Raw genomic sequence first — 22,759 nt, 5'->3', positions numbered from 1 at the left:
GCTACCAGAATAGCACCCCTCTATTGTTTCACTGATTATTTATTTTCTATGACACTGGACTGAGAGTTTTGAGATATAAATTCTGATCACCATGTGACCTTGGCCAGTAAATTGATTTTCCCTGGACTTTGGACATGATGATTATGAAGCTGGGCCATGGTTTCTAAAGTCTTAGATTCACAGACTAGCAGGGCTACATGGGCTTTAAAGACTATGTACTTCAGCCCCCTGAGGTTGACTGAAGAGGATCAGAGATCTCTCCAGAAATATTTACTTGATCAAGGTTATTGTTAGTAAAGAATGATACCAGAACTCACACCTCCTGACTCCCAGTCAATGCACTTGTTCTCTGCACCAGGCTGCCTGCAATTTTAACAAGTTGTGATCCATACGCCTCATCTGTGCACTGCAGGATTGCACACATTGCAGTTATATCCTAAAGAAGCAGATGCTGCTCTGCAGATGTGCATGTGCCCTAAAGACTAAAGACTACAGAAAATCAGGCTGGAATGGAATTTTAATAGAATCTGGGCATCCGGATTCTATTAAAATCTGGGGTCCTGCTCTTCTTCAAGCAATTGATGTGTAGTGTCACTACTTCCATCAGCATCACCCTAATTGACCTAGGTGGGAAGAGTGGTTTGTGGACTTTGACTGGGCCAGAAAGGGTTCCTGGGAGAGGGACTCTGTAAATCATTAATGTGCTCAGAGACTAATGCAAAGATTGGTGGTTTGAGTCTACTTAGAGGCACCTTGGGAGAAAGGGCTAGCGATCTGCTTCTGAAAACTCAGCCACTCAAATCCCTGTGGAGCACAGTTTTACTCTGACATACATGGGTAGCTATGAGTGGGAATCAACTCAATGGCAACTGGGTTTGTTTGTTTGTTTTTTAGGTTTGCCAGGGGAATTCAGTTACAGAGTGAAAAATCTTCAAAACAGGACATGTTTTCTTGTCAAAGGCAACCAATATTATTTGAAGTTGCTTGGAAAAGGACAGCAGTAGCATGATATATTTATAAATTCTCTTCAAATGTCCTGCCATCAATACATCCCCAGCAGACCGCAGACTCTTACTGGAGTGCTTATGGGTCATGGAATTTTGAGAAGGGGCTATTGTAACATGTTATTAACATTTTCTGGCTTTATCCTGCCTAGGGTAATGAGGGTATGGTGAGATCATCACAAATATTTTGGCAAGGAAAATTGAGATTAGAATTCTGGGATTTAAGGAAATATAGGGATCATCTTATCTCACCCTCTCATTGAACCGATGGGAAAACAGAATTTTGGAGAAGGCTATTGACTTACCCGGGGATCATATGACATATTAATGCTTTTACTTAAATGAGGATGCAACAGCTTCTCTCTAATTTATAGTTGGAGAAAGCACATACTCTGGAGACTGGGTGCAAGGGGCATGATAAGAAATAGTAAACAGGTTTCCACTCTATGTGAAAAGCTTCTGGCCTTGGGAGTTTGATGTCTGAGTGACAATCCTGTCTATGAATTCTGAGCTTTCTTCTCCTCTTCTGTCCAGGAGAACTTGGCTTGTTGTTGTTGTTAAGTGCTGTAGAGTAGGTTCCGATCCATAGAGACTCTGTATAGGGTTTCTGGAGTAGCTGATGAGCTTCAATCGCTGACCTTGTAGTTGAAACCAACTTTGCAGTCCAGCGCATTAACCCACAGCACCACACCAGGACTCCAGAACTTGACTTCTGATAGTTGTTAAGTGCTTTCGAGTCATTCAGAGCCATAGTGAACCTGTATAGGGTTTCCAAGGAGTGACTGGTATGCTTACACTCCTGAGCTTATCCTACATTGCCACACCAGGATGAGTTGTAATTTCTCAAAGGTGCTCAAGGATGCCATGGAGCAAAAGCCTGCACAGTAAACTTCAGAGCTACCTTCAACTTGAGCAGCTCCACTTTTATCTGCTTTCTATTTTGGCTTATCAAAGATTCCTTAGAAGAAGAAAAAGGTCACAGGGGAAGGACATATTTGAAAAACAACAATAACAACAATAGCATGGGGTTAGATGAGTCTCTAGAATGCTTGCATTCTCCACTTAGTATACAAAGCTCTGCTGGGCATGTGTCGGCAAGGGCACAGGGCCTTGGCATCTCCATATGAGCACCCGGTGTCAACCTCTGAGGATGAAGCATCCTGCAGAGAGAGTCCTGTTCATGTCCCAAGCTGTTGGAACTTCTGCAGGGAGGCCAAGTCCCATGCCAGGATGGCATTTGGAGAGAAAGTCAGCTGAGCAAGCACAAAGCAAGATGCACACCCTCAGTGTTAATCCTTCTTCCAAAGAAATTGGAAAAACATGTCTGCATAAGAGAGGCAAGGACAGTAGACACTTCAGGCAAACAGCTCAGTCTGCATTGCCTCAAGCTAACTACTTCTTTGCTGTTCCCAAGTCACTTGGTTGATAGACCAAAAGGCCTCTAATGTTGAATAAGAGAAATACTATCAGATTTTCTGGTGTGGCACCTTAGGATAAGCATTGACTTCAAGGTTAGTTTGAACCACAAGGTTGGCAGTTCAGACTCATCAGCTGCTCCTCAGAAACCCTATTCAGGCTCAGTATGAGTCGGAACCAACTTAACAACAACAACACATAGGATTTTCTCATCTCTACTCTCCAGATGTGCAAATTTAGGTCCTGAAAGGGAAAGTTTCTTATATCTCATCTTTTGGAGAGTTAGGGACATATCTGGAACCAGAACTACCATGTTCTGAAACTCAGACAAGAACCCAGGGCCAGGTTGCCCTTTTATAGGTCCATCTCCCTGGGTTTTGGGAAGGTGTCTCACCACCCTGCATAGAAACTAGTAATCAGTTTTCAAAATATTCTTCAGCCAGAAAGGTCAAGCTTTGGGTAAAAATGCATTCAAAGTCATGAATTCATTGTCAGAAGAGAACTTTAACTCTGATGCTATTGTTGCCCTTGAAAATACTTTGTTATGCCCTCCTCCCACACACACACACAATAAAAATTGTGATTGGTGTCAGCTTCTTAATCTGTTTTGCCAGAAGATTCGATTTATTTAAGGAATGACTTAAATCCTCTACTATGGAGTCCTGGAGTCATGGTGTGGTACTGTTGGATAAGCACTGGATTGCAAGGTCAGTTTGAACTGTAATGACTGGTAGTTCAAATCCACTAGCCACTCCTAGGAAATCCTATACAGTGTCACTATGAGTTGAAACCATAGTTGACAGCACTAGCCAGCAACAACATGGAGTCCTGGTGTGGCACTGTAGGATAAGCACTAGACCACAAGGTTGCTTTGGACCCCAAGGTTGGTGGTTCAAACCACCAGATGCTCCTCAGAAATCCTACTCAGGATCTCTCTGAGTCAGATTCGACTCAACTGGCACTTAGCAAAAACAACAAGATGTGTTGATCTTGGTAAAGGAGTCCTAACAAGGTTAATCTTGGTATCTGTTTGAATAAAAAGGAAACTTGTAAAAAATATTACCTAGTACATACAAAGTTGAGAGTCATTTTTTTTGCAGTGTATAAAGAGGAAATAATGAGAAGTCACTGTTACAGCTCAAGAAATGAAAATTCTACTGAGGTCTTAGCTACCAATAAAAACAAGCATTTTCATTGTCAAAGTGTCTGGATGATTAATGCATTTGAATCAGAGGAAAAAAAACTGTGTAGGAAATTCACATCTAGCTTGTCCAAATCCAATGTTACATTAAGGTAATGTGTATTTTATCTTTTATCATCCTATTCTTCAACTAAATTGTTAAAGAATAACATGGTTTTATTAATAGCATTTTAAAGTCCTGGTGTGGCACTGTAGTATAAAGCACTGGACCATAAGGTCAGTTTAAACCACAAGGTCCGTGGTTCAAACTCACCAGCTACTCCTTGGATACCCTATACAGTGTTGATACAAGTTGGAACTAACTTGATGGTACTTAACAAAAAAGTATTAGTATTATTTGGCGGGGGCGGGGGATGGGTTGAGGGATTCTGCAAAACATAATGACCTACATCTATAATGTTAACCTGGATTTTGGTTCTGACAGAGGCTAGATTATATCCTAGCAGGCATAAATGATCTTTATGTTTAGGATGATGGACATTTAGGGGCTTTGGGTATCCTCTGGTTGATCCCTGTGTCCACTGAGAAGTTGGCTTTAATTTTTTTTAAATGATAGAAACTGCACACCCATCTAGATGACCAAGCCATATCAGCTCCTAGGGAAATCAGTCATGGATAAATGACTGGCTTTATCTGTCCGTTACAGCTCATTTCCATTGTATGCAATGATCATTTGCCTAGGTTTACCTCTTTTTGTATGGAACCAGCTCTTTGCACCTTTACATCCCCATGGGCTAAAACATAACAACAATGACGAGGAAGATGAGGACTGGGAAATGTTTCATTCTGTTACACATAGAATTGTTATGAGTAGGAATTCATTTTATGGCACCTAGCTGCGAACCTTAAGGCCAGCAGTTCAAAACTACCAGCAGCTCCGCGGAGAAAGATGAGGCATTCCGTTCCCATAAAGATTTACAGCCTCGGAAACCCTGTACAATATGGGTCTGAACTGACTCGATGGCACTTAACAACAACAAGTAAAAGCATATTCGTATACTCTCTAGCATAGGACATTTAATAACAGAAGTTATTTTCTACTGAGGCAGTGTTGCTTTTCTGGAAACATTTTGCAATGTCTGAAGATACTTTTGGTTGTCCTAACTGGGGGCAGGGAGAAACTGTTACTGGCATCTAGTAGGTACAAGTCACATTTTCTGCTAACCATCCCACAATGCTTAAGAACGCTCCCTTTAACAAAGAAATATCTGACTCAAAATGTCAATAGTGCTGAAATGGAGAGATCCTGCCACAGAGCATTCATTTTGGAAAGTTTTTAACACCAGAAACCCAATAGGGAGGTAGTGGTTGTGTGCCGTAGAGTTGGTTTCAACTCTTCGTGACCCTGTGTAGGGTTTCTGAGACTGTAAATCTTTATGGGAACAGAAAGCCTCATTTTTGTTCCTCAGAACACCTGGTAGATTTGAGCTACTGCCCTTACTGTTAGCAGCCCTGTTCATGACCCGATTATGCTACCAGGGAATACAATATATACAATGCAAAATGAATTTAACCAGTGTACATCAATGGGCTCAAGCATGGTAACAATTATGAGATTGGCTCGGGACCAGACAGTGTTTCGTCTGTTGTGCATAGGGTCACTATGAGTCGGTACCAACTCCTTGGCACCTAACAACAACAATGGGGTACAAAGCCCCATTTGTGAGACCCTAACTAAAAAATACCAAACGCTTGGGCATCTAGGGGGCGCTCAGCAGGAAAAGGTTACAAGTGATTATGTGCAGATAAGCTGGGAAAAGTTGGGAAAGGCTTCAGGCCGGCCCTGAAAAGCAACATATGCTAAGCTATGATAACCGCTACATTTTGCTTCTGTAAATAGCTTGCTTGCTTAGCCCCCTTTGGTAAAATTCCATCTCATCCCAACTCCACTATATAAACCCCTTGCTGTAAGACCTTGGGGCTGCGACCACTTCTCAAGTGGCACAGCCCCTGCACAGGAATAAAAGCTCTCTGCTTCAATTTGGCCTCCATGTAGTGGTGCCTGTTTGCTGGGGTATAACACATTTATAGGACCTCTTTTCCCCCCTTCTAAACCCACCAGCCAATCCTTGGAAATCTTATACAGGGTTGCTATGAGTCAGAAACAACTCAAACACACTTAACAAAAATAACAATAGCATGGCCCCTTTGAGTGCTGCAGTATCATGGGGCTCAGTGGAGCACAGCTTGTAAGTTTTTTGTGTGTAATGGATTTCAAAGTCACAAGGCATAATGTTATAGATTGAATTGTGTCCCCTCAAAATATGTGTTGTAAATCCTCTATGTTTGTGTTTATCACCCCATTTGAGAATGGGTTGTCTTTGTTATCTTATTTGATAGGATTAGTATAGGGTGTGTTTTGAGTCAGTCTCTTTTGAGATATAAAAAATTCAACAAGCAAGCAAGTGATCAGAAATGGGGGGAGAGAGATGCAAAGCTGTAGATTTTCCAGGAGCAGAAGTTCAAAGAGACGAGGATGCTCCTCCTGAGTGGAGAGAAAACCTTCCCCTGGAGTTGGTACTCTGATTTTGGACTTCTAATCTCCATAACTGTGAGAAAATACATTTCTGCTTGTTAAAGCCACTCACTTGTAGAATTTCTGGTATAGCAGCACAAGAAAACTAAGACACATAGGTGCGGAACTTTGATCAATCACATATAAGCTGTACTACATTGAGTGAGTTGCTAAAACTTCCTAAATTGGTATACTTGCCTATGAAATAAGATAGTAGTACCTGTATCACAGGATTATTTTAAAGGTTGAATAAGATTATAAGTCTAAAAACACCTTATAAACTCATTAACTTGCTGCTGATCAAATAATTTGATTAATACAAGATTGACTCTTGTTGAAAGTGGAAAAAAAATGAGGCTTTATACTAAAAACACATGAAGCCTACTCTAGAATTGTCTGATGAGAACCTCTTTCATTAAGCTATAGAAAGCTGAGAAAGTAAGTTTTTAAGTCTCCATGTCTTTTGTATACGATATGACCTTAAATTTTATTTAGTCTCTGAGAAATACTCTATCTTTTGTCAGCTGCACTTTAAAAAGAGAACAGATTCCCACTCGTGGAATTTTGGGTGGGTTCTTACTAAGATCTCTCTCTCTCTCTCTCTCTCTCTCTATATATATATATATATATATATATATATATTCCTCTTTCCATATATTTTTTCACATCCACTTGTAATAGCTTCCAGCATCACAGGAACACACAAGTATGACAAACTGAGAGATAATGTTTGAGGACCAAGATGCACCTGACTCAAACTTGGGCTTTTTCAATTGTGTCATATGCATGTGAAAGCTGGAAAATGAATAAGGAAGATCATAGAAGAATTGATGCATTGGAATTATGATGTTGGCAATGAATATTAGAAAGCACAATGGACTAAAGAACAAAACAAATTTGTCTTGGAAGAAATGCAACCAGAGTGCTCCTTAGAAGCAAGGATGTCTCTCATTCTTTGGACATGTTGCCAGAAGGGATCAGTCCCAGGAGAATGACATCTTGCATGGTAAAGTGAAGAGTCAGCGAACAAGAGGAAGACCTTCAGCAAGATAGATTGATGTAGTGGCAGCAGCAATGGGCTCAAACATAAGAACAATTGTGAGGGTGGCTCGGGATCAGGCAGTGTTTCATTTGATTGTGCATAGGGTCGCTAAGAGTCAAAACCAACTTGATGGCATCTAATAATAACACCTTCTGATAGTGATATCCTATTCCATCCATGCCCTTTGCTAACAAAATCCAAACTCTGTAGCATGACATCCAACGTCCTTCAGAATCACCCCAGTCTACCCTTCCAAATGTACCTTCTATTCTCTACTACTGCATACCCTGTACTCCCCCAACACTTGATGGCTCATAATTTGCAGATTTAGACAGTACTTTCTAATACATCAGACTTGGACATGATTATGGTTATGTTTCTGTCTGATTATTGTTTACTCTGGGTCCCTGTCATCTTCTATGTGTTCAATAAAACGTGCCCTTTGAGCATAGGCAATGAGAACCTTAAAGACTTTAAGAACTAAAAAAAAAAAAAGGAAAAGATTGTATTTGACTAAGTCAGATCCTCCCAACCTCAGTTTCTTCTGTGGTCTTTTCTAGTTCTATCCACTCAGGCTGCATTAATCCTACCATCCCTAACCATCATTGATCAGGGTATGACCTTGTGTATCTCCCCCATTAGACTGGTAACCTGGGAGGGCAGTGTTTAGCTCTTCTAGAATCTTTAACCACCATTGGAAAGCCATGTCTAGTTGGGAAGTATTAAGGGTCTCACCTTCACATAGTCATATTCACAAAGATAGGAGGATTCCAAGTCGAAATGCATGAAGTAAAGCTTGATCCGAAATCCCTCTGGAACAGTGATATTCCATGTCACTTCAGAATCACTTGGATAGGAATCCGGATAGCCCGGTGACTGGATATGGCCAAACATATCATTTAGCTCCACGGTGTGGGCTGAAGCTTTCAACAGGGAGAAGCACAGAGCGTGACAAAGAAGGAGCCACCTGAAAGATATGAAGGTGGATCTATTTATACCCATGGGCACAGGCCCCCAACATGTACCTAAACCAATAGCCAAGAGACCAAGCCCTTAGTGGATTTCTGCCACTGACCTATGTAATAATGTCCCTCTTATTGGCTATGCTTACCTACTCTGCATCACAGGGGAGATGGTAACTAAGTGATTTCTCAGTTTTCTTCTTTTAACGATTCAATAACAATATTAAGCTTTTCCTGAGAAGACCACATTTGGGATTCTCATATATCTCCTTTTACTGTGGAAAATATAAATTTCATTATTAGGTAAAAGTTGATGTCATTTATCCAGCTCGACTTCATGTTAAAAATCATAAACTGTTGATTTTTTTTTTTTTTTAAATAAGTAATTCACAAAAACATGATGCAATTGAAATAGGAGTTCCAGGGTGGTGGCAAAAATGGTTAACATGCTCAGCTGCTAACCGAAAGCTTAGACATCTACTCAGAAGCACTTCAGAAGAAAGGCATGCTAGTCAACTTCTGAAAAATCAGCCACTGAAAACTCTAAGGAGTATAGTTCTACTCAGACACACATGGGGTCACGTAAGTCAGGATCAATTTTATGGAAACTGGTTTTTAATATTGGGATGAGACTCGTTATACTCAGTGATGAAATCTGTGGTACCTTAAAGAAAACACATTGAATGAAATACTTCACCACAAAATCAGTCAATGTACATAAAGTCTGAATAAAGAAAGAATGAGCAAAACAAATTTTTTGTTTTGTTTTGTTTTTTCTCTTGGTAAGGGTTTTAATAAAAGGGTCAAAGACCTGGAAATTATTTCCAGCTCTAGGAATCAGAGATCATGGACTGTTAAAAGAGTTGCATAAGGGACACAAAAATTCAATAAAACTCACAGAATAGGCCAAATGTGGCTGATGCAATAATGAGGCTGAGTTATTGAAGTTGGTCAGAACTCTAATGGTTAGTATATACACCAGACATCTAACAGAGCACTCTTCTTGCAAGAACTAGAGACCTTGAACTTAAACATTGCAAACTCTCCATTAACAGGATCTTGCTTTCATTTCCAATTTCTATTAATGGTCTGTCTGGAGATCAGACATTTCCTTCAGCCTGAAACTTTATCATTCTTTCCTCTTACATGATATTCAGTAGTCACCACATTTTATTTATTCTGCCTCCTATGAAGCAGAAAGCCTCATCTTTCTTCTGAGGAGCAGCTGGTGGATTCGAATTGATGATGTTACAATTTAGCATCCCAACACATAACTCATCAGGGCTCCTAGGAGTCTAGAAACCTGCATTGTTGTTGTTGTTAAGTGCCATTGAGTCCGTTCTGACTCATAGGGACCCTGTATTGGGTTTTTGAGGAGCAGCAGATAGAATTGATCCTCTGACCTTGCGATCAGCAGTCTAGTGCTTATCCTACAGTGTCATACCAGAATTCCTCTAAACTGCATTGTTGTTGTTGACTCATAGGGACCCTGTATAGGATTTCCAAGGAGCGCCTAGTGAGTTTGAATCACTGACCTTGTGGTTCAAACCAACCTTGTGGTCTAGTGCTTTTTCCCTGCAGTGTCACACCAAGACTCCCTAAACTGTATTGTTGTTGTTAAGTGCTACTGAGTGGATTCCAACCCATAGTGGCCCTGTACAGGATTTCTGAGGAGCAGCTGGTGGGTTTGAACTGCTGACTTTGTAGTTTGCAGTCCTACAGCACTGTACCAGGAGTCCTAAACTGCATTAAAAGATGCAAAAATAGTGTGGAGGTCATGTCTCACTTCCTCTGGTTTTACAAAGGAAAAAGGAGACTCAAACTCAAACCCAGACCAAGGCAGTTTCCTATGAAGCAGAGGCCAGACATGCCTCCATCCTACCACCTTCTTCAGCCTATTTGGCCACGAACCATCCCTCCCACAGCACTCTCTGCTTCACATCTGGGTTCGATAATCCATTGCAGTGGCCACACAGAATTCATAACAATGCTCATGATTATTGTGTTTATTAGAGAAGTGAACAGGGGACAATTTAGGATCAAAATGAACTCAGAATGCCCCAGTTTTCCAATCAGGAACAACTTTTCTCTGCTATATTGCAGGCATATATCATTTTTGTTTTCAGTCTCTTAGCCATGTGGTCCTTTGGCCTCTGCTGTGCTTGGACAAATGTCACAAAGCTAGTCTGTAAATGCCCAAAGGACATTTTCTGTAAGCCAGTCTCCTGCCCATGAGCATTCAGCTTTGATTGGGTCCATGGATTTAGAAGTCCTCAGTTGCTCTGACTTTCTATACCACTGCCTCTCCCACATCCTCTGCTGTCTCTGCTTTTCTAGATAGAGATCTCATGCTCTGCTCCTGTTCTTCTTTCTTGATGGTACTGGGGTTGATCCTTTCAACCTAAAGGGATGGCAAAATTAACCAACCCCAGTATTGGAGTCCTGTACACCTTATTTGCACATACCCATCTAATCATTTGGTGGGAAGGAGACATTGGATAGAAATCTAAATTTATCAAGTAAATTCGAGATACCACAGAAGAAATATATGTGGTGAAATGTTGGAATCATTTCCCTCTTGGTCTTTGGTTAACAGTGTTGAAAGAGGGAGCTAAAAGGAGGCATTTTTAACTACACTCCCTTGTACTCTTTCCCTCTCCAAATGTCCAGTTTCAAAGATGAAAGTTGCATTGCAACTCAAACTGATTTTTGAAGCATCTGGCCAGTGCATTATGCTTTCCATCTAATTACAAGTGTGGTACTGTAGGATAAGTAGTGGACTGCTAACCACAAGTTTGTTAGTTCAAACACACTAGCTGCTCCTTTGAAACACTATACACAGCCACTATGAGTTGGAACTGACTCAATGGCACTTAACAACAACAACAGTAACAAATTAGTTTGTACACAGGTTTTGGAAACCTTTTGCATCAATTGTCTTGACCAAGTTTCCCATTACCTTTACTTCCTAGAAACCAGTTTGGGATTGATATGATGGGACTTCTGTTCTGCTGGGATTAGGAGAGATTAAACATGCAATTTGTGGAAGAAAAAAAAAAAAGTACTAAATGAACTAATTTTCTTCCTTTTTAGTTTAAGTTTTGAGTTGGTAATCTACTCACATGGTTCAAAATGACAAAGGAATAAGTGGAAAGACAGTAAAAGTTCTCCTCTCCACCACCATCTCCCAACCAATGAGTTTTACTTTCTAATATGGTTAACTCTTAACCTACTTTTATAGATCCGTTTTTACATAAATAATATATCACTTTTCTTTCTTTCATCTTTTCTTTCTTTCATATAATTGGTGACCTACTATCCTCATTGTTAGGCTTCTTGCTTTTCTTGGTTAATGACATTATCTATTTTGGAGAAATCTACAAGATAGGTAATGTCATTAACCAAGAATTCATTCTTTTGAATTCCATCATGTACATGTATCCCACTTCACTGAATCAAATCCTGTAGTGATGCACATTTAGGGTTGTTTCCATTCTTTCCTTTTCCAAGCAAGTTGTAACGAATAACCTTATCCCTAAGTTATTTTGTACCTATGTGACCTTATCTGTGTGAATAATTTCTAGAAGTGTAACCAGTGGATCAGTGCACTAATTTAACAGTGAGTTTAAGGTGTAAATAGGTGAGCTTGCTATATGCTAAAAAAGATAAAATAGCATCTTAAATCACAGTGGTCAGCACCTCACAAAGTCTATATAGTTTCAAAGTGGAACCATACCATATATTCACCAAATATTTAGCATATATATAGAGAGAGTCCTGGTGTGGTGCTGTGGGCTAATGCTCTGGTCAGCAAAGTTGGTTTGAACCACAAGATCAGTTGTTCAAGCTCACCAGCCTCTCCTTGGAAACCCTATACAAGGTCACTATGGGTTGGAACCTACTTGATGACACTTAACAACAGCAACAACAACATTTTGTGTCAGGCACTGAGTAGGTGTAGAGATATAGCAATGAACAAAATAGACAAGAATTCTGCCTTCTTAACTGCTGAAGAGTTCCTGGTGGGGCAAATAGTTCAACGCTCTGTTGTTGTTTTTAAGTACCATCAAGTTGGCTCCAACTCATAGCAACCCTATATAGGTTTCTGAGGAGTGGCTGGTGAGTTTGAACCATCGGCCTTTTGGTTCAAGTACTCTACTAATACTTTCAAGGTTGGTGGTTTAAACCCACACAGAGGTGCTTCAGAACAATCTCAAAGGTTGGCAGTTTAAACCCATCCAGAGTCAAAGGTTGGCAGTTTAAACCCATCCAGAGATGCCGCTCAGAAGAATCCTGAAGTTTGACAGTTCTCACCCACCCAGAGACAGGTCTGGGATGTGCTTCTGAAAGGTCACAGCCTTAAAATCCTAAGAAAAACCATGATTCTACACACATGGGGTTGCCATGATTTGGCCTCACAACAACTGGTTGAACAAATTGTTGAGACAGGGATAAAGATCCCCATCTAACAGAGAGGGAAATGATTCAGAGAGGACTCACATCACCCTATAGCCCACACCCTAAAACCAAAGCACTTCATACTACCTTGGACTGTTCTTTTTTTCATTTTTCATGATTTATTTTAAATTGTTATTATTTTTTGAGAATATGCACATCAGAGCATACACCAATTGAACAGTTTCTAAATGTACAATTCAGTGACATTGATTACATTCTTCAAGTTGTAAAACCATCCTCATCTTCCTATTTCCAGTTGCTCCTCCATGATTAACAAAAACTCACTGCCTTCTAAGCTTCTCATCTGTTTTTTCCAGTTGCTGTCTCCAATCTGATTACCATATAGGTAAATCTCTAAAGAGTACTATGCTCAAGACAGACATTCTTTAGTAGTTAAGCCTAGCTATTATTTGATTTTAAGAAAACTCCAGGAGATATTTTTGATTTAAGGTTCAAAGATGATCTCAGAACAAAACTTTTAGGATTCATCCGGCCTTCATGGCACCAGAAAAGCTGGATTCCATGAGAATATGAAATACTGTTCTGTTTTTCTCTCATAGAATTTTCTTGCCTGAATCTTTATGGAAACAGTTCACTAGGTCTTTCTGTTGTGGAGCCACTGGGTGGCTTTGAACCACCAACCTGTTGGTTAGCAGCTGAACACTTCACCAATGCTCTTCATTGGTCTAGAGTGATATACACCAACCCATTAACAATGGTTATTACTGGAAGTGGAATTATAAGTGTTTTAAATTTTATTTTGTATGGTGGCTGTGTGCCGTGGAGTCAGTTCCGACTCATAGCGACCCTATACAGGGTTTCCGAGGCTGTAAATCTTTATGGGAGCAGAACGCCTCATCTTTCTCCCGCGGAGCTGCTGGTAGTTTCGAACTGCTGACCTTGCGGTTTGCATCCCTATTCATAACCACTACGCTACCAGAGCTCCTTTTAGTTTGTATATGTAAAATATTTAAATTTATCTAGAATTGTGGGGGATTTTTTCAATAAAAAGAGAATACTTTATATTTTCCAATATCCCTCCAACAACAGCAAATGAGATTCTATTGAAAAACCAAAATATTTTAGTCCAATGTCGTTGTCTGTCATTAAGTGCCATTGAGTCCATCCCAACCCATAGCGACCCTGTATAGATTTCCGAGGAGCAACTGGTGAGCTTGAACCTCCTATTTTACAGTTCAAACCAACTTGGCATTCCAGCGCATTAACCCACAGAACTCCAATAGCCAGTGTCAATATTTTTTAAAAAGTTAATCTGTGGAAGGAGGGCCTCAGAGGCAGAGAGAAGGGAAAGCATAAGTCCACGTTATCTCAGGAGCTTGCAGGAAAGCTGAGTCTACAAAGTCGAGCTTGCAGGGGACAGGTTTGACAGTCTGTGTCAGAAAGTGAAGAAAAGGAGTGATGTTATCAAGACTGTGAGTTGTGGCTCAGTCCTGCCTGGGAAGAGGGAACCCTGATGCACACCCAAAGTTTTGCTTGATTTACCTAACCCACATTGGGGAAGTCACACCAAGTCCTATGTATAAAGTGGTGATGATAGTGACTCGCCACAGGGCTACTCTCAGGGTAAAGGAGGCATGGAAATTCCTTTGTTAGCTGTCCAGCCCTAGGCAAACATTAGTGATGATTAGTCCATCATGCTGCTTCCCGAAAAGCAAGGGCTAGGAATGAGCTTTGGTTTCCAAACTGGACTTCCCTGCAATAGAGACACCCAGATTATGCAAGGCTGAAAGGTCAACTTTCTCCAGGCCTGCTTTTTCCAGACCACTTTGAGGAGATGCCGAGCCTCCTCAGGCCAGTACTGTCAAGGGCTGGAGACCGACAGCACCATTTTATCCCCAGAAGCCGGGTGCCTTAAGCCTGTTGTCTTGTGCGACAGAAAACTGGTCAGCGTGGGAGGAAGTCCTGTATCTCAAAATCATTTAAACATTTTAAACAAATAATTCCATGCACACTATAGGCTTGAGCATATGCTTACTTGCTTTCATTCTTTAGGCTGCAGATTGAAGAATGTAAATGGCAGCTTTCATTCCTCATCATATTCACTAAATATTTTTGGCTTCTTATCCACTAGACTCTGGCTGTAAAATTTACAACACCTGCTAGCTGCTCATCAGAAGTTTAGCTACATTTGCTTGAAATGTCAAAAGTAATATAAAAGGATGGTGATTTCATAAAGTCTACTGTAAGAAAAGGATAGTAGGAACACATAAAAAATGCCTACATATGTCTATGACCGTGGAATGAAGAGTGCTTCTTATATCCTTCATCTACTTTCCTAACTTCAACCTACACAACACCCAGACACAAAGCCTTTGAGTATTAAAGTTGAAAGGAACTGTATAGATCTCTTAGACAGCACCTTATTTGGCAGATGATAAAATCAGGTCCCATGAGATGACTTGTTATGTCCAATACCATATGGGAATTTAACTTTAATAGAAGGGGATAACAAAAGCTCACAGAGGAAGCTGGATTAATGTCTATATACCCAGATATCTGGGCAAAGCAATTAATCTGTGAAAATTAACTTATCAAACCCATGGCTTTATTTAGATATTTAAAAAAAAATGTTAATGTCAGAACCTCTCCCCAAGGGTCTGCTTTTTAATTGGTGGGTTGAGGTTGATTCTAATATACAATCAGCATTGAATGTCTCTGGAATGAATGACATACAATAATGTCCTTGATTAACAATCTGGTGGAAGATATTAGAAAAACATCCTGGAGCCATAAGTTCCTAGTCTGAGTCTAGACTTCAAGCTCCTCAATGTAGCTTTGGGTAATTTGCTTAGCTATTTTTACCCTTACTTATCTATAACATCTTACTTCATCTGAAATATGATGAGCAGATGAAAAAGTACCCATGGAAGTGCTTTACAAACTCTAATGTGCTCTAAGGCCATTTAGAGACTTTTCTAATGGAGCACTTCCTAGCATTGTTTTGCTTTTAGCAATTGAATTCAATTCAGCCAACATTTATTATGCCAAGTGCTGAGCATATGAAGATGAATAAGACACAGATATTGCACTAGTCTCATTCTTTTAAGAGGAGAGAGACATTTAAACAAGTAGACATTACAATGACAAGAAATGAGTTGATTACTATTCATAAGTGCTCTTACATAGGACTGGGTAGAACTGCTCCTTAGGGTTTCTGAGACTGTAAATCTTTACAGAAGCAGATCACCTTATCTTTCTCCCATGGAGTGGCTGGGGAGTTTTCACCACTGACCTTGTGGTTAGCAGTCCAATGCTTAGCCCACAGTGCTACCAGGGATCCTTACAATGACAATAAGAGACAGCACAAAGGAGGATATGCTTGCCCTGAGCATGGTGACCAGAGAGGGGAAGATTATGTTTGAACTGGGACCTCTAGGTGATGTCTAAGTGAAAAAAAAGAGGTCGAATGCTTCAGGTTGAGGATGAGCACATGCAAAGATATATAGCTGTTATTCAGACTGGGACAAATGAGAAGGGAAGGATTTGGATGGAGGACAGTTAGGCAAAGATCAGCCAGATTATCATTCCATGATGATGTTGTTGCTGCTGTTAAGTGTCATTGAGTTGGTTCCAACTCATAGTGATTCTGTATAGGGTTTCTGAGGAGTGGCTGGCAGGTTTGAACCACCAACTTTGTGGTTAGCAGTCCAGTACTTATCCTACAGTGTCACATCAGGACTCCTCATTCCATGTTGCTGTTGTTGTTATATGCTGTCTAGTTGGTTCTGACTCATAGTGACCTGTATAGCATTTTTGAGGAGTGACTGGTTTGACCACTGACCTTGAGGTTAGCAATCCAGTGGGCCTAAGCCCCATCTGCTTTAGGGGAAAGGACAATGAAGCTGGATAAAACAAACCATATCCACTGCCATTGAGTCAATTCCAACTCACAGCAAGGCTGAAATTGTAATGGTTTTAAGAAGGATAGATGATGGAATTAACCTTTTCTGCTGTTCCTGTTAAGTGCCATTGAGTCAGTTCTGACTCATAGTGACCTTCTATAGGGTTTCTGAGGAACAACTGGTGGGTTTGACCTGCTGACTTTGTGGTTAGCATTCCAGTGTTGATCCTATGTTGTTGTGAAGTGTCATCGAGTCGGTTCCAACCCATAGCAACTCTGTATAGAGTTTCCAAGGAACGGCTGGTGAGCTTGAACCACCGACCTTGCAGTTCAAATGGCTTTGCAGTCTGGTGCATTAACCCACAGCACAACACCAGGGTTCCTGCTGATCCCATAGTGCCACCTTATTACTCTTCTGAATTACATGTAACATGAGATCAAAGAGTTAATACAGTATGGAGTCCCTCATTTCCACCATACACAGCAAAGTTGCTAGTTGACTTTGCAGAAGAGAAACAAATATAAATGCTCTCCTGGCTGAACAGAAAAATTAATGGAAAAAGAGGTGTTTAGAGACTTAACACATCTGCAGAGTGGCTTTCTTCTTTTTTTGTGTGTGTTTTAAATAGCGTTAACACTTAAAAGTCATAAAAATAACTAGGGTGGTTAGATTTTGAGACTCAGAGGAAAACTTATAAGGACTGTCTGGTAAGAACAATCAAGTCATTCTAAATGTAGGCTTTGAAGTAGGAAAGACTGAAGAGCTTAAAACCAATTATAATTTAAGTCCTAGGTGTCTGAATGCCAAAGGATCCTCTTTGTTTATTCGTATCTGTGGTGTCCCTTTAAGAACCATTTGGTGCAGTTCATATCCTGATTCATCCCACCAGCTGCCTCTGATTTCAGAGAGAAATGCAGAAATTTATAAAGAGCTATACAATGGGGATAGGTTTTAGTTTTCTAAACTGAGGTTTTAACTGGCAAACTTCAGAAGGTTTAAGAAACCACAGAGCCAAGCTGTGGGAAGCTGGTGTCTTATCCGGTCAGAACAAATAAACACACAAACACATATCTAACTTACAAAGTGTTGAGATAGATAAATTGAGGCCCTTTCCAGAGAAGGAAAATGGAAAATCCGCTCTGTAGGCAATAGGAGGGGACTCCCCATTCTCCAGCAGGCAGCACCCTATGCTGGGCAGAGTGAAATCTGAGCCTCAGCGGTAAGGGGTAGGATTTGCACAGTCTGCCTGTTCAAGTTGCATGTCTCCGGAGCCCCAGGGAAGATACCCAGCCCAAATCTGCCTTCTCAAATCCCCATGAGTTGATGAGAAGCCCCCTCACCACCACCCACAGGACACAAAGGTGAGTTTGCCCAGAGAGACAAGGTCAGACTCTCTTGGGCTATTTAACACTTGGCCCCTGAAAGGACACCCATACTCTGTCCCGTCTTGTCACTCACCTCATTTTCTGCCTTGCTTGTTCTTGGTTGCCTGGCCTCTGTCAGTCCCCCTTGGCCTGACTTGTCTGTGAGCTCGTCCCCCCGGTGTGCTGTCAGCGATGCCTTATCTTTGTTCTGAGGTCCCTGTGTGTCTCTGGAATTGGCTGGCATTCTCCATTCAGGTCACGCCTTCCCCTGCCTGCAACAGATCCCCTCTCCCCCTCTCTCCCTCTAGCCTTTCCTCTCCTCTCTCTCTCCTCTGACTGGCTCTTACACACACTCAGAAGAACCTGACAGAACGGAATCTGTCTTCTCCCTTAAAAGATTTGCTCCTTTAGTTCCTTCCTTTATCCCGTGTGGCTGGCTCCAGCCCTTAAGCGAAAATAACTGAGAAGCTCAAATTGGTATTTGTATCACTGTCTGTGTGTGAGTGTGTGTAGGGGGTGGCGGGGGACAGAGTCTAATTTTTCTTTAGTATCCCTTGCCAGAGGGCTATAATTTTCGGCTCTTCTTCAGGACATCAATTAAACTGAAACAACCTACTAACAAGGTAATTCTAACATTTCCACAGAGAGAAAAAACCCCATCAATTTTGCAAAGAAACAACTGCATGTTTTCCTGGGAACGGAGACAGACGCTCAGAATGTGAGGATGCACTAAGTCTTTTTCTTGACTAGAGCTTCCTCAGTAATGAACAACATTTGGAGTGATGTATACTAACTCTTCTACATCCCAAGATCTACTTCAGCCCAGAGACATTCTTTACAGTAAGAAAGTCCTATACCCTAAGGCTACAAAAAGACCTAGACTGGTAAGCACACCTATACACAAGTTTTATGGAGAAATGCAACACTGTGTCTAAGCTGAGTTGAATAATATAAATATTAACACCCCATCCTCCAACTAACATTAACACTGAACACTGAACAGTGAATACGTAGAAAGAGGTGTGCTAGGCTCAAGCACCATCTCAAACCAGCACAAAATTATGAGGGTCATATTGTTATATTCACTTTGCAAATGAGGGAATGGAAACTCAGAGACGTCTACAGCTATACAACTTGCCAAAAAGTACCTGTTTATTACTGTTCTCACCAACTATTGCTACTATTTGCAGTCCTAGTGTGGCACTATAGGATAAGCAATGGACCGCAAGGTCAATTTGAACAGCAAGGATGGTAGTTCAAACTCACCAGTCACTCCCTGAAAACCCTATACAGGGATGCTATGAGTTGGAACTGACTCAATGGCACTTAACAACAACAACATTACCACTAACATTTACTGGGCACCAAGTGTCAGGCATTGTTCTAAGCACTTTACCATGTTAACTTAATTATCTTTATACTTTGTATGGATATTTAGTTACATTATCCCTGTTTTACAGATGAGGGAACTGCCCACCAGATTAAGTAATTTACTCAAGGTCACATAGATAGAAAGTGATGGAGTAAGAATTTGAATCAATAAAGAGTCTTACCACTATATTTACAGTGCCTCTCTCACTAATATATTTTAAGGCACATGACATTTTGAACACACACACAGTCAACATTCACAGAGAAATCGATTTCAGGCATAATTGAAAAGAGCATTAGATTCACAGTCAGAATTTAACTGTCATCTTTCTACCAAAACCAGCTTTGCATTTTGAGCACTATACTTCATATCTCTGCTCTTGTTTCTTCACCTGGAAAGTGCAGGTTGCAATGGGGCTAAATTGAGATTATGGCTGTGGAAGTGTCCATTGGGGTATGTGAGTGAGTGCTTCCACCCTCTCTAACCAAGAGGACAAATGTATGCACTTGCTCCACCCTCACATAATTCCTCTTTGGCACATATTTTTGGGAGGAGTGGTTTGAATCCCCCTGGAATCCTCTTCACTTTGTTTTTCCTCCAGCTTCTCTATTTTAACACTTTCGGATGTAGGCCTTGCCAAGTCTAGCATTGTTTAGAGACTGCGGCCGATAATGCGGATGCAAGTATATGAGATGAGAGAGTATGTTTGAACTCTAGAACTGTTTTAGCCAAACTTGCTCTCTGTTTCAAGTAGAATGGAAAGAAAAAAAAAAAAAAAAAGCCTTTACAAGTTCTATTAAGAAGACTTACAGGCTCCTCAGACATCAAATAACTTCACAAAACAACATTTTAATGATTTAAGTGTAAATGAATCAGAAACACATGGACTACATTTCTCTTGGAATACACAAGAGTTTTAAAACTGGAGAAGGAACTTGGCAAAATGCTCACTGTGCTGTGTAGAGGGCCCTGCCCATTAAAGACACTCACTCACTTCTCACCACAGCTGAGCCTGCCCTTTCCTAATTTGGGGCACATACAGGAAATGCAGCCACTTGTTCTGGGCACGAAGGGAAGATCTTGGAAGGGAAAGCCATCAGCTTCTCCTTAAAAAGTGTCACAGAGCTATTGGACCTCATGGCATAATTTCCTGGCCATGTTTTTTTCAAGGGAGGCATTTGAAATCTGTTCTAAGCCAATGTTCTGCCAATATACAGCAGATCTGATTTGTGCTTCCCTGGGAGCTAGCCAAAGCACAGATGAAATCTGTCTGAGAAAAGGAACTTTGTGGTTCAGTGAACGATCTGGGTGGGATTCAGGGCAGTTTCCCAATGAGTTGGGCTATGATCCTGTGATCCTGGACTTTAGATAAAAGCTCCCTGAGGTGTCATTAACAGGTCATGGTGGGTGGCAGGGGTGTAAGAGACATTGGCCTGGTAGTAGGAGAACTGGGCTCAACATCTGTAGGCTAACTTGTATGTGACCTTGGGCAAGTCAGCTACTTTCTCAGATGAAGGACAAGGGGAGAAGCATCCATTTGTTTACCGGTAAAATCAGGGAATTATACTCTAGTGAAATCAGGGAGCATATATAAATGTGAGTGTGAAGACACAGTCTTGCAGTGAAGGTGGTCAGGTGGATTGCTAATGACCTATAAAGGGAGTAAAGGAAGCCAGAGTGCATTTGCTCTATTCTGTGGTCATTATATTGCTACCATTACTTGACATTCAACCATAGATATTTAGGCAAACATTTTTTTTTTTTTTTTTAAGGATTAAGTGAATTTCTGAAAAGCTTTTCAAAAAGTATACATGTGAGGAATTAATAGTATATCAAAATCATAGATGTGCAGAATATTAGAAGGGGACTCAGGATCCTCTGGTTCTAGTCAGAGGAAAGGATGAGAAGGCTACTTAGGAAGAAAGTAAATGCTACCACATTCCTACTATTAGAATGGTCTTGGTTTACATATTCTACCAAGGTATTTATTATATGCAGTTCCTGAACTGAGAGTTTCTGGAATTCCATGAGTGAGTTGGAAATGTAAAGAATTTGGGCAATGGGTTTATGCTGGCAAAATCTGAGATCCAGGTTTTCTAGAGAATATCTAAGAAACTGAGAAATAACACCAGATTGTAGCCTAGAATTAAGTATTGAATTGTTCAGCACATTGCCTTGGCTTCTGATTTGTCAAGCTATCAGAATGATCTGGGAAATTTAAAACATACTAATCCCTGATCTTCTGCCCATGAGAGTCAAATTCAATAAATCTAATGTGGGGCCCCTGAATCCACAATTAAAAACCTCCCCCAGCAGGATTTTGTCATTTTGGCATATAGAAAAAATAGAACATATTACAATTGATGGTGTCTTAGGTTTAATGAAACACAAATTTACTTAGTATGTGTTGTTGTTGTTGTTAAGTGCCATCGAGTCGGTTCCGACCCATAGCGACCCTGTACAGGGTTTCCAAGGGTGTAAATCTTTATGGGAGTAGAAAGCCTCATCTTTCTCCCGCGGAGCGGCTGGTAGTTTCAAACCGCTCACCTTAAGGTTCACAGCCCGATTCGTAACCACTACGCTACCAGAGCTCCTACTAGTATGTGTTAGATATTTCCATATACATGACTACATGTAATTTTCACAACTTTTTACAGATGAACATAATGAAGTTCAGAGAGACTATGTATTTTGCAAAGGCCACACAGCCATCTAGAATGCAGGTCTCCTGACCCTAGGTCTCCCTAGACCCTTTCCCTCACCTACAAATTCCTGATCCTACCCAGCTTACTGGACAGTCATGAGTTGTGTTGTTATGTGATTTCAAGATTTCACAGAAGGAAAATAACTCTAGCAAAATAAATCAGGAGGCTGTCTTATAGGTCACTTTGAACTACAAGGTTGGTGGTTCAAGCTTATCAGCTACTCCTTAGAAACCCTATACAGGGGCATTATGAGTTGGAACCAACTTGATGGCACTTAACAACAACAACAAAATCTTACAGGAGGGCCTTTCAAAGTATCAAACTCATACCACCAGTGGTATCAAACTGATTTCAGGCTTCACATCTCTGGAATTTAAAACATGGAGCCAGTTAAGATTCTCTTGGTAAGAAACAGCAGAAACATTAACCACACAGCAAAAAGTCAGTAGGTAAGTGGGACTAAGGCAACTGTTTAACATTGTTTCATTTTCCAGCCTTAGAATATGGACTTTAATCCTCATGTTTGTCTACTCATGCTCACAAAAAGTCTACTGTAACTCCAGATGTCAAACTACATTCCAAGCAGGATAAAGGGAAACTTTTGCTTATGTCTTACCAACCAGAACTGGGTCATATGTATACCCCTAGCTGCAAGGGAGGCTGGGAAGTTGGGCTTACTTTTACAACTTCCATAACAGAGGATGGTTAGAAAAATAGGGCTTGAAAATGGGGGTTGAATGAGTCAACCCTCAATATTTGCCACAATCAAATACTCAGAAAGTTCTATCCATTTCATTATTCCTTTACTCATGTTATTATTAAGCACAAAGCCTCAAGGAGGTGACATATTGTCTTTA

At 40.7% G+C, this 22,759-nt stretch overlaps 1 protein-coding gene across 2 annotated transcripts in view; it reads right to left on the bottom strand.

The window, feature by feature from the left end:
• Nucleotides 1-18,326, bottom strand: part of MASP1 (mannan-binding lectin serine peptidase 1 (C4/C2 activating component of Ra-reactive factor)) — a 108,913-nt gene extending 90,587 nt beyond the window's left edge. For both annotated transcript variants that reach the window (XM_006871889.1, XM_006871890.1), the window contains exons 1-2: nucleotides 17,920-18,326; nucleotides 7,914-8,145 (exon numbers count right to left, since the gene is read on the bottom strand). In XM_006871889.1, coding sequence (XP_006871951.1) covers nucleotides 7,914-8,145; nucleotides 17,920-17,924 — 237 coding nt within the window. In that variant the 5' untranslated portion in view covers nucleotides 17,925-18,326. The remainder of the gene's footprint in view (nucleotides 1-7,913; nucleotides 8,146-17,919) is intronic.
• Between the last annotated feature and the right edge of the window lie 4,433 nt (nucleotides 18,327-22,759).

This window comes from Chrysochloris asiatica, unplaced genomic scaffold (assembly GCF_000296735.1).
Source record: "Chrysochloris asiatica unplaced genomic scaffold, ChrAsi1.0 scaffold00177, whole genome shotgun sequence".
NCBI lineage: Eukaryota > Metazoa > Chordata > Mammalia > Afrosoricida > Chrysochloridae > Chrysochloris > Chrysochloris asiatica.
This window is presented reverse-complemented; position numbering and strand designations above follow the sequence as displayed.